This window comes from Apostichopus japonicus, chromosome 10 (assembly GCF_037975245.1).
Source record: "Apostichopus japonicus isolate 1M-3 chromosome 10, ASM3797524v1, whole genome shotgun sequence".
Taxonomy (NCBI): Eukaryota; Metazoa; Echinodermata; class Holothuroidea; order Aspidochirotida; family Stichopodidae; genus Apostichopus; species Apostichopus japonicus.
The window spans coordinates 8,431,075-8,445,263 of record NC_092570.1 but is presented as its reverse complement, the minus strand read 5'-3'; the positions used below and the strand labels follow the sequence as shown (position 1 = coordinate 8,445,263).

The 14,189-nt window shown below is 37.4% G+C and overlaps 1 protein-coding gene across 1 annotated transcript in view; it reads right to left on the bottom strand.

The window, feature by feature from the left end:
• Positions 1-14,189, bottom strand: part of LOC139974728 (UV radiation resistance-associated protein-like) — a 19,156-nt gene extending 4,967 nt beyond the window's left edge. Inside the window, exons 1-13 of the mRNA XM_071982099.1 lie at positions 13,999-14,189; positions 11,445-11,565; positions 10,665-10,699; positions 9,648-9,711; positions 8,457-8,554; positions 7,724-7,810; positions 6,814-6,908; positions 6,212-6,317; positions 4,515-4,641; positions 2,769-2,853; positions 1,979-2,127; positions 732-897; positions 7-177 (exon numbers count right to left, since the gene is read on the bottom strand). Coding sequence (XP_071838200.1) covers positions 7-177; positions 732-897; positions 1,979-2,127; positions 2,769-2,853; positions 4,515-4,641; positions 6,212-6,317; positions 6,814-6,908; positions 7,724-7,810; positions 8,457-8,554; positions 9,648-9,711; positions 10,665-10,699; positions 11,445-11,565; positions 13,999-14,055 — 1,361 coding nt within the window. The 5' untranslated portion in view covers positions 14,056-14,189. The remainder of the gene's footprint in view (positions 1-6; positions 178-731; positions 898-1,978; positions 2,128-2,768; positions 2,854-4,514; positions 4,642-6,211; positions 6,318-6,813; positions 6,909-7,723; positions 7,811-8,456; positions 8,555-9,647; positions 9,712-10,664; positions 10,700-11,444; positions 11,566-13,998) is intronic.

Genomic DNA, 14,189 nt, shown 5'->3' with positions numbered 1-14,189 from the left:
CCGTACCTTCTCACACCCCACTTTTGTTCGAGTAAGTCCTTCAGGTTTGGAAGAGTCGCCCTTAAGTCTTGCGTGGAGAGTCGCACGGCTGTCCGGACTTGCACGATATTTCTGTTCAATAAGTACACCGCGTAATTGAAGTGCATCTTATCCCTACCTTTGATATACAACGGAAAACTGTGGAAGACAAAAGAGACCGAGAGCATTGAGCCACTCTTCAGCATCACTGACCTAAAAGCATCGGTAAAACCGTTTCTCTCTCTCTCTCTCGAGAGAGAGAGAGAGAGAGAGAGAGTACATGTGATGATAAAACAAGATTCATGTCTTCTACAAGATTTACTACTCCGAGTTCATAGTTTCAGCGACAGTTTGATAATACGGAACAATATATATATTAAATAGCCCCAAAACGTCTCCTTCTTTTTTCTGGTCTCTCACGATCCCATCTGACAACTGAGAGATGTATGGATTATTCTGCACCAACACACCACTTGGCTTGTTTGTCTTTTCTTTTTTCTAAGTAATTATTTCAATTATTTACTCCTTATTGTTTCCAATTTTTATTTTTGAGATCTGTCTTTGTAAATGAGGGTCTCTTGGAAATTATAAAAGTCAAAATAAGAATTAAATAATAAAAATATCACACTGTTTTAGCAAATCAAATCAATTCATATACAATAGTTTAATCTCAATAATCCAACACACCAAATACAGCAAACATAATTACTCACTCCCTATCCTTCTGTGATAGATGTGCTGTTATGTGATCTCGTATGATAGACTTGGAGCCCAGATGCACCATGGGATACCTCAGAGGCATCTGAAGGAAGATGGCGATCATGAGGACTAACTGGCAAGTATGGCCGAGGGCAATCGCAATCTGGGTGTCATCGCAGCCTTGAAGAATAATACAAAAAAGAACCTCAAAATCAATTTACAACAATGTAAATTTTTCATTTTTTTTTTCATTTTTACATCTTCAGTTATCTTTTGCTTATATGACAAACATCTTTGTGAAGAAGAACTCCAGCAAACAGCTAAGATATATCTTGTTCTGTTTGGTGGCAGATGTATCCTATTTTAAGAGTCGTGTCTGTGAGTTGTCATTTTGTAAATCGGTAAATGTCGTAGTGCCACCAGGATCTCGGACATTTTAGTTTCTCTTAGATTTTTCTTGTCTTTTTCGTACTTCCAAGGTAGAATGTTATTCAGTGTCGATGATGTAACCAACAATATCTTTAGGTCATGTCAAGAGGTTCAACATCTTAAAAACACATCTCCAAGATAGAAAATAAACATTGTAATAAATAAATAAATTAAGAAAAAAGAAAGAAAAAAAGAAAAATAATTGCAGCACAGGTCGTTCGATGATATCATGTTTTAGACTTGATCAAAGTCTTCAGCTTTGTGTGTTTGAAAATGCAAAATTTAATCTTCTTAACAAAGAAATGCTCATCTCTTGACCATTCATTGATGGGAGTGGGGGAGGGGAGGGGAGGGGGTTAGTGGAGATGGGGGGGAATGTTTGTTTCCATTTGAGGCTGCTTAATGTATTTATGAAAGGTCCTTTATCATTCTCCTTTCAATATTCATAGATGAGAATGGCAGTGAAATGGAATACTATGTACAGCCAAAAAGAAGAATAATAACATATGTTACAAAAGTTTATAAAAATTTCACAAGCTATAATGATGCACTTGAGAGCAATATCACTGTTATAGGGAGTGTTTTTACCTTTTTGGAGAGGAATGATCACCCATCAACTAAATGAATCTATTTCAGTATTAACTAAGCAAATGACACTAATTACATTTTTAAGATCAGACAATATCTAGATAAAATGTTGTTGCATATCTTTTAAATGAAAAAAAAGAGATTCAAATCATAAAAATCGACTAAATTCAAGTGGTACTCTTAAATAAGATGATATAATCACAAATGTTAATATTTTTTAAACAAAAGAATGAGCTTAGTTTACCTGAGTACTTTTCAGCATTTGGTAGTCTGATTCCATTGATGTAATAAAGATTGTCTGAGTCCACATCTATTGGATAAATTGCAGCTAGTTCCTTGATCAGGGTAGACCGTCGAGAAAAATAATCACTTTTCACCTCACCCTGTTTATCCCTAGCAAACGAATCATTGAAAGAAATATATTTAAATAATAAACACACATAAAATATGACGGAAATAGATGAACACAAAATGTTCCATTCCAAGATTGCTGACCTTGCACCAAAAATAGACAAGCAATTGCCTCAAGACAAGCTGTTAACTTAAAACCAAATATTAGTATTTTTACAGCAGATGTACTAGTGTCTAACCCTCTTAGCTATGTCTTCTCTACTCATAAACAGTTGGCAAAATTTTGTTCTAATGTAATTGAGAGAATCATGCTATTCACAAGTTGATGTCACCATTTTAGGGTTGGGGTGGGAGGAGGGGTGTAAGAGGAAGGGGGTGTCACTTCTTGTGTTTGATTGTGAGTGCTTAAATGTAAAATGGTGGCATCTTTTTCAGTTTCTCCAGCAGACAAAGCCATCTTCCATATCCGATCAGTATCGTCCGCTTTCTCTCACTTCTACAAGAATATATCAGGTTGGTATTGGTACCTAACAAGATTAAATACCAAATACAAAACCATATTTTATCATCAAGTTCCATCAAATTCATCTTCTTAAGAGTAGAAACTTCTATCTCTTTTGTCCCTGACTATTCAAGACAGATGGTTTGTATAAATTTGACAGGAGTAAAAACAACAATGATACCTTATCGAGGACAGATGCTCCAAGTGATCTTGTAGTTTCCTTCCACTTCTTTGTAACTGTTCCGACCTCTTTGAGCTCTCCGATTCTAAAAATGAGAGAAGAAGGGAAATTAATCAGTTGGTTTGAAGAAAATGTAGTGCATCAGCCATTTGTATTAATCTGCATACAAGACTCTGGGCTGAAGTGGATAAGTGGCATCCACTATCACTAATTCCTGATAACCATTAATAACTAAAAGAGGGACTTTAAAGGCATTGAAGACTCGCCCCAAACCGCTTGCCGCCCTGTGAAAAAGTTAACTTTCCGTTGCTTGCAAGTGAAGTTTTCTTCTTGTCGCTACAAAATGCTGACAGTAATGAAACGTCTTATCTGGACCTGAGATCAGGGAGTTCCATAACAACTCCCTGCTGAGATGTCCATCACTGCTATGTACACTGTGTTGTGGGTATTGACCATTGCTGCATGTATTGACTGTACACTAGTGTCTAATTACGGACGATAGCTAGCTGTGTGTGTATTTTCTGGGATCGATGGTGGTGTCTAACACTTCTGTTACACCTCATTCAAAACTAGGTCAGATTACCGGCATTAGACGTTTCTTTCGCGAGTCTTCACTCCCTTTAAGGCAGAAATACAACAGCTGTTCTGGTTTTCAAAAAAAATTGTCATACTCTGGAATGCTCCTTTAATGCTTCAATTTGATGATGGCGTCCGCTTCTCAGTACAGACCTAAATGTGAATCCATCGTTTTATCAATTCTTGATAACTAAATTTTAACTGATTTTCTTTTTACATGACATAAACAACAGAGCGGTAAGAAAGAGCACCCTGGGATGACATTCAAACCATTTGCATTTTACAAATTTACAATAACTTGTGAACAGGCACCTAGCCAAGGGGGGGGTGACCAACCTCCCACCCCCTCCTTGAGCATATTTGTTGTATCATCGCTAGTAATTTCAAAATAGAAAATGCTTAGATGCAACTTACATGGCCTGGGAAGTGCCATTTCCAGCGAACTGGGGGGAATTTTCGGCCCAAAATTTCTTGTACGCTTCCCGCCAACTCATGGTGGCGCCACGCTTAGATAGTTTGCCTACAAGCTCCGCCCCTCCCTTGGCAAATTCCTCGCTACGCACCAGCTTGTGAACATGTCATTTGAGGCCACACAAAGTCTTGTTTTCCAATTTTTTGGCATTGATTGCATGATCAGTATATTAGACTATATAGTCTAATCACTTGTGCTGTTTAAAGGGTCATTTATCAAAAAGTGAATATAAAACACAACTTGGATTGATGTCTGTGGTTTTAAATGTCTACAACGTATCAAAACTCATTTTTTGTTTTTTGCCTCAAGTCATCTGTTAGGTCATAAGAGCTGGCAAAGCAGTTATAATATCTCTTCATTTTATAATTAAATATTTTTTGTGAAGGAAAGCTGTTATACAGTGCTTCAATTGCATAGCAACTCGTCTAATTTGCATAACATGGTCTACCAGAGCCAGGTGCAACCACTAAAACAATTATGCAACCGGACCCCCATTTTAAAGTCTTAAAAATCAGAAACATTATTTCATTCCATATTTTTTTGGTACTCTGGCAATGGGCTGAAGCCTTCACCCTGTCATCATGTCTGCATGTAGGTATAACAAAAAGAGTAACCTTTGTATGTTTTTGAGCAATGAAAGGATACACCATCCCCACCAGTCAAATACAGCCGTTTTCACTAAAAACTAAATAACTTACTTTGTTGAAGAGATTTGTCTCTAAATTCTGAGCAAATTTTACGTTCATCCTTATGTTCCAGTCTCTGTTTTTCCAATTCCTCTCGAAGGAGATCTATTCTGAATATAAGGTCATCTTTTTCAGCTTTCTGTACAAAAGGGTTGAAGAAATAGAAGAAAAAGAAGAAACACATATGGTCACTGCAATAGTTCCCAATGAATAGTGATAAAACCACAGGGTTGGGCAGAAAGAACACAAGATACAGAGGGTTTGGTTATAAATTGTGTGATGAAAACATGGAAATCAAACTTGCATGTTTTTGCCATGGCATTTTAAAAATATGAAATCTTCAATACTTTTTTTTATGGTTTAAAAAAAAAGTCTTCAAATAATAAGCCTAGTTGAATTAACAACCAGAAAGCCAGAAGAGTTCCATGGTTCCACGCATTGCCTTATAAATGCAATCACCTGATTGACAGAGCAACTGAGTAAAAAATAATTTGCACATTACAACAGTACTACTACTACCCTTCTGAAAGTTAATGACATCAGGGTTGTCATCAGTGGAAATGGAAAACCCTTACAAAGCAGAAGAGGCCAAGTCATGTGACAGTTATTGACATAGAAAAAGACATTTGTCCAAGAAATGGTGCTTAAAGTTAAAACAATGATGTGCTGGGCACTTTGGAGCATAATGTCTGATCAGTCATATTGTTTCTCGTAAATTCATTTTGGCACTTATAGACTTAACCTTGCCTGTCCCAGGCTCTATTATGAGTGATAAATGTTCTTTTTTCCTGAAATATACAACTGGGACTTATAGTAGGTTTCAGAAATGGTGACAAGTATGGCAAAATTTCCAAGTAGACCCAACGGTGCAATGTGACAGCTCCCTAGAACTAGATGTAAAATATGAAATTGCAGAAGATGCTGCACTCCCAACCCCTCCTCCTACTCAACACAGGTTGCTCCCAACCCCTCCCCCTCAACACAGGTGGACAGGAATATCATTGTGACTCATGCAATCTTGTGGAGGAAGGAATTCAAATTTGTCAGTATTTGATTTGCCTTAACGCAAGTACTACGCATTATGGGGCAACGATCACCCAACTACTGCACTACTTTTCACCAATTCTGTAGTTGGGTAAATTATTTAACTTGACATTGTGACCACTGATGACCTCAAATGACCTTTGACCTCTGCAGAATCAAGAGGGATCTTGTACTCAATAAGTTGGATCCACATAAAGTTCAACATTTACTTTTTGAGTTTCAGAGAGAAAAAGTTTCAGACTTTAACCTCATATAACCTTTAAACTTGGCAGAAATAAATAGGGTTCCTGTACTTGGTAAGGTGCATCAACATACCAAGTATGAAGTAAATCCAAGCTTTAATTTCAGATTTATCATGCTTACAAAGTTTTCAGACTATGACCTCTGTTGACCTTTCACAAATGTAGAATAAGGTAGTGTTCCTCTGTTTAATAAGCTTTGACCTTCAATACCTGCTAACAGACATTTATTCACTGTCTGGACTTACCAAATCAAGTATGAAGTAAATCCAAGCTTTACTTTCAGAGTTATCATGTTTACAAAGTTTTCAGACTATGACCTCTGTTGACCTTTCACCTATGCAGAATATGGTAGTGTTCTTCTGTTTAATAAGCTTTGACCTTCAACACCTGCTAGCGGACTTTTATTCACTGTTCTGGACTTACCAAATCAGTTTTCTTCTCCTGAGCTGTTAATTTTCCCATAATGCTCTTGTGGGCTCCTGAAAAGGAGGCCTCGGATTGTTTTATTGCACGCTGCATCGTATGAAGTCTGACAAAGAAAATGTGATTTGAAAATTAAAATGTATTTAGACCCCAAAATGACCCTAACAGTTTACATTCATCAACCAATTATAAGTTGAGTGAGACAATGACTGGGAACAATTTCATATTAAGGAATGTCGCCCTCAGCAACTCTGTACCGTGCACATGGCTCTTTACAGGTGTACAGTTAATAATTACATCTTGGGGGTCTGAATCTTGATCGGGGGGTTGCGTGAAGGGAGACTGAGGTGAGGGTTAGGTAGGTTGTGGGTCCACAGTCCTCATGGAAGATCCTGAGTTGTGGGCCTAAAAGTTGACATTCCCCCTGCCCTAGGCCAAACAGGTGCAATTTAACTTATCACAAACTACATTAAAAGGTAGAATTATCAATGGCTGTGAGAAACTATGTACCATGAAAATATCTTTGTGTAGCTGTTTAAGTTTTCATGTACAAGCTCCTCTGCAACTGATATAAAGAGTGTGTTATGATAGATAATAACTACCTTGCGATGGAGTAGACATCATAAGTAGCACTGACCATAGTCTGCTCTACCTCCAAGGCATGACAGAACTTAGCATTGTTCCCTAAAGCTGACACCTACAGAAAGGAATAAAAAGGGGGAAAGAGAACTATATATCAATAATGGCTGATATTTACTTATCCTGGGCAAACAGACATACATACATAGAAGCAGGATATAGTGGTAATTAGGGGCATGACCATCACTCAATGTTTCGGTTCAAATATGCTCCCATTGTGTTTATGAAATTTTTGGACGATACCTAAACCACAATGCAACTCCCTCCCCCTCCTCCCTCTCCCTCTTCCCTACTTCTCCCTTCCTCTCACCTTCTTCCTACCCAACAATAGGTAAAAAAAATGTATTTGTCATGTTGTGCAATCATTTCTCCTCTGCATATTCAGTTTTGGACAGTACCTGAACAACAATGCAACTCCCTGCCCCTTACTTCCTCTCCTACTGCTATCCCTCCCCTCCTTCCTCCCTTTCCCCTTGTTCCGACCCCAACGAATGGTAAAACTATTTTATTTGTCATTTTGTCCAGTCATTTCTCCGCTGTTTATATGAAAAGTTTTGAACAGTACCTTAACAACAACGTGACTCCCTCTGCCCTCCTCTTCCCTCCTTCTCATCCTTCCTTCCCTCCCTACCCCCTCCCCCCTACCTCCCCCTACTTCCCTCTCTCTTTTGTTTCTATCCCAACCATAGGTCAAACAAGTTTATTTGTCATTTTGTCCAGTCATTCCCCCTCTTTTGGCACTATTTTCTATTTGATGTCTTAGTTTAGCCCCTGCTTGCAAAACTACAGACATTCCGCCATGCCATGTGAAACCAAATTTGAATTCCACCTACAACAAAGGAAGGAATACAAAGAAGAATTCACACATCTTACCGGTAAACAGTCGCCTGCTGTATAGAAGCTGTCTAGGAGACCAAAGACTATAGAATCTGGCTGAAATTTCTTGCTGTCTTTTACAAGCTGGTAAGAAAAAGAAAGAACATCATCTTAAAAAAAGCAATATAACCACTCCTTAAGAACATGTACGATACTTAATGCATGTTCAATCAAATATTAAAGTGTTTCTTTCACATGTTGCATATCAAGCAAGTTTTTCTGAAAAATATCTTCTTGGATCTTCTACCACAAGCACACAATGGGGCTCTCCGGCATATCAACAGAGGGCGCAGTCATATCTGTCCTACAGTGCGTGATCTGTACTGTTTAACGATCTTTGAATAAAAGTTAACACAAGCATGCGAACACATCGGGTGGATTTGCATACAGACATCAAATGCTTTTGTACTTTTACCGAAGCCTGAAAGCGCTCAAGGAGTTGTAACTAAGCCAGTGTCGTCCTTAGTACAGCAAACCATGCGGCACTTTTAACACTAGTTACTAATGTATGTATTAACTGAACAGACATATGCATTTTGCAGTAGTTTCAAACTTTTCAAGCTGTTGTGACTTTCCCAGCTTAAGGCACTATGGCATAAAACTAAACACTCCCCCCTACCTCAATTATACATATGCAATGGTTTACCCCTCAACCCCCCCCCCCCCAAAAAAAAAAAAAAAAAACTATGACTTGATTCTTTGCTTAAAAAAAGTATCTCAGTTGCATTACCTCTTCACCAACATGGATGAGCCCCCTCAGATGGACTGTCCACTCCACCAGAATACGACTTCCATTGGCGTTGCTCCCCCATATCTGTACTATAACACCTGAACAAATTCATTAAGGAAGCTTTAAGCAACAACACATTACTACTGTACAGTGGTATCCCACAAGTACCACTTGCATAAAAATGAAAGTAAAATAGATACTCTACTTCATTATTGTTGTAATATATCATGCAGTCATAACCTTTACACACAGATGCATGATCTAGGTATCAGTGTAGTAAAATATGCATTTATGAAGTTTGATAGCTGAAGCAACAAGGAGATACTGCAATTGTCTGTAAAGAGGATGTTCTCATTTGACTACTGTATAGTACATATGGCTACCATAGGTTGAATGTACTTTTTGTGTTAAATATTAATGCCTGCTCTTTTGACTTCTGATTCTAAATCCAAAATTGAACTGACTAACGAAAGTGAAAACTTATAAAAAAACTTTATTTATAACCAACAAGTGACTGACAAATGAATAAATAAATCTTTCACACTTAACTGGAGCAACATAAGCTCAAGGCGAGCTTTCATCCTATTTTTGCTAACAGCTGGTAACATCTATACTACGTATGTAATACTGTTAGCTTAGATGAAAGTATTAAACGTGTGACAATTTTTTGGGAAATTTGAAGAAAAAAAACTGTTAATTTCCGTCATAAATCTGTACCACTGTTCTGGTGAGTAATACGAAATATTGTCAGACATGGTGAAGAATATGTCACCTAGACTTATGAAAATAAACCACACAAGAAAACTATGTGAACTTACTTGAAATATAAACTCCATCCTATTGACTAACAAACCCCCATCTGCATCATGTAACTTATATGCTAAAGTAACCCACCAACCCCAATGATATAGAAACCTTTAATGTTATGCAAAGCCTAGGAACAACATTCCACAATATAGAAAAGCTTTCAAACATACATTTGCCGGCCAGAAGTCTTTTAATTAAGACAAAATTGATTTTGTTCTGATGCTTAAAGCCATTACTCTGACTATATTTAGACCATATTATAACTTTGGTAATATGATATCCTGTCACAAACACTTTCCAACCCCCCTGTCCCACCCCCCTGTAACAATCTCCTTGTAAAAAGTAATAAATTGATGAAAAATGAACCATAAATAAGAAGGATACAAAGGAGGCTGCCATAATGGGTTTTGCAGAAATTCCCCAAATCAAGATTGTTCCAGGAAGGATTCTGAAGGATGAGGAGAAACAGCAATGAGAGAGGTTCATAAAAACAAAAACTATAACTTTATGATATGTACTGGATTTGATATGAGGTTATAAAGGGGTAGTAATAACAAGGAGGGCCAATCAGTAGTGGCCTACACCTGGGCATCACAGACAGGGCCGTCACATATATGACAGTAGCCTACGTACAGTAGGCTGAGACTAAAAATGAAACATGTGAGCTAAGCAGTATTCTTCATTGCATATATGTATAGTAGCTTTTCATTTTTCTTTCCAATTAATACCGCCCTATCAAAGTATTACTTAGCATGCCTACAAAACAGGTTACTGCACCTCTTAGGATGGCTGGTATATCTTTTTACATACTGTACAATAGAATATTGTTTTCAATTTTCTTTCAGCTATTATGGGCTACTTGAAAATGGCAACCTTTCCACTTCCTCCTTTCTGTAGTAGCAAGAGAAGTACCTAGAGATACAGCCTTTAATAATATATCTACTTCATGATAATAGTATTTACAACTGGTTATGACAGCAATACATTGTTCACCAATTACAACAGGAAACATGTTGCATTCTCAAGTATGTTCGAGTGTTGCTGTACAATAACCGTTCCAAGAATAACATGCACTGTACAATAGTCCCTGCATGCACTAGCATGCACTAAGCATATCTGATTACACTTATATGACATCATGTCTGGGCCAAGAATTTAATGACTACCTAATTAACATACATTTGATGAAGAAATCAAGAAGGGGTTCATAGTCTTAATATTGAACAATGAATATCACACTTTATATGAAATAATATATGAAATAATTTATCAGATAATACATGAATAATATATCAAATTATGGGGGCGTTACTAGCTTTGGAAAAAACAAAGAAAGAAAACATAGGGGTAATGAGAGATCAAAGGCGAGAATCTCTTTTAGGTACTACAGGAAATACATACCACAATATCTTGGACCCTTTCACTAGAATAAAATCCTGTTGAGCAAAATGAATGACAAATATTAATTACAGACATCTTTTCAATCAAAAAAAAATTGCTAGTCCTAGTCCTTAAGTTGCTTAAGATTCTGGTAACAGCTCAAAGGCTGTATATAGAAGTACACAAGTTAACAGTTCAATGCTCATACATGTTCACTTTCTTTTCCTAGAGCAAAACTATATAACTGTACAAACATGTTGGATTAGTTGGGCAAATTTCTCCATAAAGTATGCTCCAACACCTGTGACAAAGGGGAGGAAGTTGGGTAGAGTGGGTGTGATGTGAGGTACCAGCTGAATGATGAGGTGTCGCACCCATCTATTGCCAAAAATGCACGGTTTGCAAAACCGGAAAGGATTCAATTACTTTGTATCCAATTGACACATTTTTTTCAAGGTTTGTTTCTTTTGTCCAAAAACAAACAAGATTTCTTACAGGTTCAGGTCCTCAATGATAAATTGTCCCCAGAATACTCCTGAACCACTTCAGGTGCCACATGCAGCTACATGGACCCTTCCCAATTACTCAGAAATGTTATATCCTTGCCAAATCTCAAAAGTGTGCCGATAATATTTTTGTATGGGTTGAGATATTTGTATGCCTGTCTCATATTTCCCTGAGCAACTTACCCAGCTGCTGCTGGCAAAACATGATCATCATCAATATTATTATTAATCTGAGCATCAGTGATCATCTTTGTGATTCCCCATTGAAGTTTCTCTTTTTTCCGTCAAACCATACCTGTTTCATCTCCTGGTCTGAGTAGCACAAAGTAAACATTTTCTGGAGCATCATCCTCCAGCAAGGCTCTATCAGTTGATAAATTCTTCAGCGAGATACTCTGTATATGTCTCACCCTTTTCTACAGATTAAGCACAAAAAAACAAAACAAAAACCATTAAAACATGAGCTCTCTTTGCAAATTTTAAATTGTTAAATGTTAAACGCTGTTACTTAAAAAATGTGCAAGGCAACAGAATCAATCTATTTTAAAATGCTTTATACTTAGTCACACATCTTCTTCAAAATGTCCCAAAACCAACTTGATGAAAATATCAATCATTCATTTCATGGTGGAGCAAGGTAGACATTAATTTCAAAGCCATAATTTTTACTTTGTGAATATTTTATTTTCTACAATAATTAGTTTGCTTCCATGTTATTATGCATATTGAGAGATTAACTCAATGCTTAACTGCAATGATTTGAACACACCAAGAAAGGTTTGCTCCTTCTATTGTTCAATTCATATTTGTTCAACTTCTGCTGTTTTAATGCTGTCAGTACCTGTGTAATCAACCAAGATGCTCTGGGATGCAAGGGTTCTTTTTTTTTTGGGGGGGGGGGTGGGGTAGGCGATTTCGAAGCAAATTACAGCAACTATAGGTCATAATTTGAACCTTGCTGATGTAGGCAGAACCTAGGTATCTTCATTTTAAGTATAGTTATGCAAATAAGTATGGTAATGTTTCTAAGTCAACAAGTATATTTTTAACCTTGAAAACGTGTCAGTGTACAGAGCTCGAAATCACTGACGGCAAGAAGCCGTCGTGCCCTTGATGTTTGCTGTGGTGCCCCTGAAAAATACACCTCGCCGACGGCAAAAGTTTGCCGTCATGCCCTTTACGTTTTGCTGTCTGTGCCCTGTGCATTGCGAGTATTACACTAAGTTACACTATACAGTAACCCCAAAATACTGGGGAGATTTTGTTTGATTCATCTTTCGTAAATGCAGTACCTTGTTCGTTTTTTTTTTTTCCTTCTTCCTCTTCTTTTTTAAAACTTTCTCATGAGTTTCGCAGGATAACCATATCTGTTATACATACATTAGTACAAACATTAATGTCTTTTAGATCATTCTTTATTCTTCCTTCACAAGGACTTCACTATTTGACGTTCGTTTTACTTCCACAGTAAGTCAATGGGACTTCTCCATTGAGTTAACTGTGTGCGAAGGAAATCACACATCAAAATCCCATTGACTTTGTCGCGTGACGTTTGGACTTGCTTTAGTCGATCTATTGTCCTGTTCTCAGCTATAAACTGGGCGGGAATGTTAATATGGCAACACCTTTATAGAAATAGTAACCTCCACTTAGGAAATGATGTAAGTGGATAACTAGTTGTTGAAAGTAGTGACGTATCACGTCATATGGCACATACCACATACGAAAGGGGTGATAGTTATTTTTATTTACGTCTGGGACTTTCAAGTTAAAAGTTGCTTTTCACTGCGCTTTTTACTGAATATCAACCAAAGTGAAGATTAAAAGTTTTCAACATTTCCGATTCACTATGCCATCAAGCGAACGAAACAAAGGGAAAAAACAATGTGAGATGTCTACAGCATCGGAAAAGTGTGCTCGCAGTGACCAGATGTTCAGGTAGAAAGTATTTTCTAAACGAAAAAAATAAATAGCTTTATCCTTGTATTGTTTAATTATTCATAATTTAATAGCCTGCAGCACTTTTACTGCTCCAAAATGACATAAGAATTGCACGACCAAGAATGCTCTTACACAAATTCATTTTTGTTGTCATGCCCTTCACAATTGGAAATTACCAATTTTGTTAAGCCCTGAGTGTATAATGTATGCCTCCAACTTCCAAGGCCAAATGAATGATGACGTACATATGTATATACATGTAGATGCTTTGCACAGAATAAACATATGAAATTTCTCAAACAAACATGACTTATGAAATTCAAATCAACAATTTATTACGGTCCCCTACTAATACTACTACTAGAGGTAATTCAACACTGTCTGCAAAGCTCATGGCATTTGTTGGGTTAATTCTGTGATGGTTTTACCAGAAAATTAACTGGGAGTGTTCTACTTTTGCAGGTATCAGTGACATTAATAACCTAGACCTTCCTATAATACTACAGGCAAATGTAATAATGAACTTTGTTCTGTCCCAGGTTTGAAGTTGTGCCTAGGCCCCATATGCAAGTACAGAAACAATCAGTTTGGCAAACAGTTGGGCAAAGAGGAGCCAACTGATCAGACCAGTATATTCAGAGAGGCTGAATGAGGGCTTTACTACCAAAAATTTGGCATACATCGCGAGCCACCAACCTTGAGCGCCACGTTACATGATATCTTTGCGAGCAGTACTGTAGAGTCCTTCGATGTGATTACCTATGTTACGCCTTCTGGTCAACTCAGTTAGCCTAACGAATAACTGTGTGGCCTTCTTAGGCAACCTAGCCTAACATTAGGCATTGATAGCATAACACGGACTAAGGCTGGATATCGATGATCTCATATTCACTTTTTTGAATGCTTACCTGTTGGGATAACAAACCAAAATGCCGTAATTTCCTGCTGCTTTCGGCCGATGACATACTTGCCTACACTCAGTACATTTGTTGTGTTTCTTCCATTTCCTAAACATATGAAAGAGTTACAGCCTTCTTTTGCTGTAGTAGTAATATAACACCCACAATGTGTGTTGACATGTCAGAGCTACCGCATATGC